Source organism: Cannabis sativa, chromosome 4 (genome assembly GCF_029168945.1).
Source record: "Cannabis sativa cultivar Pink pepper isolate KNU-18-1 chromosome 4, ASM2916894v1, whole genome shotgun sequence".
Lineage (NCBI taxonomy): Eukaryota > Viridiplantae > Streptophyta > Magnoliopsida > Rosales > Cannabaceae > Cannabis > Cannabis sativa.
Genome location: NC_083604.1, coordinates 48,712,552 through 48,716,356, shown reverse-complemented (window position 1 = coordinate 48,716,356; position 3,805 = coordinate 48,712,552). Strand labels below are relative to the sequence as shown.

At 33.5% G+C, this 3,805-nt stretch overlaps 1 protein-coding gene across 5 annotated transcripts in view; it reads left to right on the top strand.

The window, feature by feature from the left end:
• Positions 1–234: 234 nt before the first annotated feature.
• LOC115714082 (protein trichome birefringence-like 14) overlaps positions 235–3,805 on the top strand; it is a 5,088-nt gene continuing 1,517 nt past the window's right edge. The window contains exons 1-4 of one of the 5 annotated variants that reach the window (XR_009687367.1): positions 235–532; positions 1,655–1,915; positions 2,729–3,016; positions 3,494–3,689. Coding sequence is in view for 2 of the 5 variants with exons in the window: in XM_061114159.1 (XP_060970142.1) it covers positions 1,759–1,915; positions 2,729–3,016; positions 3,494–3,689 (641 nt within the window). In the remaining 3 variants the exon portion in view is untranslated. Of the gene's footprint in view, positions 533–1,379; positions 1,916–2,728; positions 3,017–3,493; positions 3,690–3,805 lie in introns of those variants that run through there. The other 4 variants (XR_009687368.1, XM_061114159.1, XM_061114160.1 and 1 more) reach the window with 4 other exon arrangements.

Here is a 3,805-nt window from a genome sequence, read left to right as displayed (position 1 = left end):
GATAACACTCTACGTGCCACGTGTACACAAAATCAATGTACAATAAAAAAACACACGAATTATTATATTTATTTGGTAGTGAAGTAACGGCGCCACGTACAATAAACGAGGGTAATTTGGTTACTTCCTCGTCACTAGAGCAACTTGAAAAGACAATATTATCCTTGTCTTTTGTATTTGAAATTACGATGTTGTACAATATTTACTACGTGGTGTGATTCCATTAAGCAAGGAGGAGTTGAGTTGTTTCTCAACAAATTCAAATCTGCCTACTTAACTGCTACCACCGGAAAACTCCATATTTACCTAAAAAGCAATTAAGAAAAAGAAAATAGAATTAATAACTACTAATTAATTAACTAATTAAAATTTTAAAAAATATTAAAGAGCGAATGGCCAAGGAGACAAGAGTTGGATATTTGCCATTTTTCTGTCTCTGTGTATGGATCTGAGATTGTGAGATACCGATTTCAGGCTTTTTTTAAGCTATAGTCAATCAACATAGAACAACAACGCCGCCATAGTAGTGGAGGTATGCTTTTTCTTATCTCTATCTTTCTTTTTTTGTTTTCTATTCGAAGCTTTCCATTGGGGAATATGGAGATGCGATTTTTTTTTGTACGTATTTTTTCATTGATTTATATTTTATATCATAGTTTTCAGTCATTCGATTGCATTTTTTGAATGTAATTATTTTTAGAAGCATTGTGGAAACTCTCCTGTTTATAGATTTCTTTCTCTGTTGGTTTTTGTTTCGTGTGTAATTTTTAGTTTATTGTCCGGTTTCTTTTAGTTTGAGATTTGAGATTTGCGATTTTAATCAATTGCAAAAAGTTTACGGTCAAAATTTGATCCATGTTTTTTTTTTTTTGGTTGAATTGCTGTTGAGGCGGCTTGCTTGTAAGTAAATGGCAAGAAATTCCTGGTCTTAGTGGAATTGTGGAAATGGGTGCAATTGAATTACCTGTGTGTGTATTCACGTAATGTGAATTGAATACGTCAGCGTAATGCGGAATGAATGTGAATTTAGTTGAATCAGAATCCAGCGAATCTAGCAAAGAGTCGGAATTGTTTTAAGAATGACTTCGATGAAAACATGAAGCTAAAATTTGTTTCATGCATTTTTCATGCCTAAAAGCATGAATTTGTTGCCGTGGTATGATTTGGGACCGTGAGTCATCAGAGTAGTAGAATATAGTTTTTCATAGCACCAAGGTCACAATTGAACAAAAGATCATTACTTTTTTTTTTTTGTTCCTTTTGTTATTTTAATTTTGTCGGCAAAATTTTGTTGAAGTAATATATCTGAGCTTTTGTATATTTGGTCTTAAAATTATTGGTATCTTATTAATATTAATTTGTAAGCATGTTTATGAATAGTTTGTCAAATAAATTGACTTATCTGATTATTCAACATACTAGGATAGAAGAGTTTTGATATTTGTGGTTCCGCTCTTTCTTTAAGTGATTAAGTCAAAAGGACAGTTCCTTTTACCGTCGTTAAGAGTGTGCCATTGAAAAATAAATATAGAACATATCCAAACAATAGAATTTTCTCTGTGTTGATGTTTGATGCATATATGTGAGGAGATACTTGCATAGGATATCTTTTTCTTATGTTTACGATTCATTTGATGTTTCTACAACACAGCAGAAGCCTCCAGGAATATGACTGATAGGATTTGAAGAATATGAGCTTATTTTGCTGATCTTTTCAACATCAAGAAGAGTTCAAGACAACACTAGGGCCTAGCCAAGATGAAAGTGGGAACTAACTCTTTCTTGCGGGGAAGACCATTTTCTTTCATTTTGGCTTGCCTACTTGCGACAACTTTATTACTTTGGTTATGTGAAAAGAATCCTTTCAGCACTACTTTATTGTCGACCCCAAATCAATTTTCCATCCCCGCTATAGGTATGTTTTCAAATTGCTAAAGCTTAAATATGTTTTTGATGTGTGCCTCCACAGGTATATAAATTGATATTGTTTTCTGCTGTTCTGTATTGAAACCATGACAAATGTTTAATTAATTATTTAGTAGATGCACAGAAATACTTGCAGAGAAAACTTAAGTGGAAAAGTATTAGCTGCACAATAATCATCTAAAGACTAGTCTTATCTAGATCATAATTCATAACTGAAGAGAAGAATTTTAATGTATGGAACTTGGGGCCGAACATTTCATCGTGTTGCACTTGCATGAGCATGGAAGTCTTGAAACTTGTCAAACTTAATACCAACTTGATTCTTGATAAACTCGATTGTTAGCTGGCCCTGTAAGTACTAATTTGGACGTAATTGTTCTTAATTGACTCACAGGTGTCAGCTTGCCAACTTTTAAAATTTCTGGCGATGATTCCTTGATTCATCTCATTTTAACTTTGCAGGGCATACAGTTATATATAGCTTATATGGGTCTTTTAAATATCTACGTTAAGTGTTTATATAAAAGTTGGGGTGTTGCAAGACATCTATGTTTGTTGGTAACCAATATAACGTTTTTAGAATTGCAAATTGAGATGTAGCTTATTTTGACAAGCTAAGAACCTTTAATTTTTCTTTTCTTTTAGATCAGGGACATGTAAGTATGTGATAGTAATTCTTTATTATGTTTCTAACTGCTCTATTTTGTCTCTTCCTAACTGTCTCTAGACAAAAGAATTGTGTTGGTCATATTTTTTGGTGTGCAAAGTATGTTGGTGATCTAATGAATATAGTTTCATGTAGGGTTTGTTGAAGTAAGCCCTAACACTTCCTTGAGTGTTACAAAGGCAAATGAAAATATTGAAGAAAAAGATATCCAGATTTCTATACTAGAAGACATAAATGAGGACAAAGAAAAATCAGTTGCTGGACCAGTGGGTTCTCCACCTGAAATTTCGTCTGAAATGCAGAAAAGCGAAGTTACTGGGGAAGAAGAAAAGTCAGATGTTGGACCAGTTGTTTCTCCACCTGAATTTATCTCCGAAATGCAAAAAACTGAAGGAGATGTGCCATCGTTATCGACAAAGAAAGGTAGAGTTCCACTAAAGTCATGCAAATATAAATAGCTCCACTGAACTCATGCAAATATACATAAAAAGAGCTACTGAAATTTACCTTGTCGTCGAATTGAGGTGCATGTCATTATGAGTACCATCACCTGTTCTAAATTTTATCAGTTGTATCCTTGCTTAATTCTTTACCTGCTTTCCTTCTGACTTAGATCAGGCTTACTGTTTACAATTTTGGTGAGGTGTTTCGCAGCTTAGTATGTTTCTTTTCGTATGAGGTGGCTACAAAAAATATTGTTAAAAAGTTTAGAAGTGGATGCTTGTAAACTGTATAAATTTTATGTCTAACAATGTTGTCATTATCAATTTTGACTATTATTGGTTTCCTGTCTATTATATTATTATTTTGGGTCAATAATCTCCCATTTATCAGGTTTACTTCATCTCATATTCCATAATGTCAGTTTACTATCTATCACTGAGTTTGTTCCCTTTCCAGTTTGCAACTTCGCCAAAGGTAGATGGGAGAAAGATAATGAGCGGCCACTATATTCTGGGTTTGATTGTAAGCAGTGGCTATCAGAAATGTGGGCATGTAGATTGACTCAACGAACTGATTTCTCTTATGAGAAATATCGATGGCAACCAGAAAATTGCGAAACATCGAAATTTGAGAGATCTTCATTCTTGAGAAGGTTGTTATCTTTGGTTTGAGCTACTTTGGAAAAACTATTTGTCGGCGTTGTCATTCATTTCAAATACATTATCCTGCTGCTTCACTAGAAAGCTTTCATCTGAATATGCTGGTTTA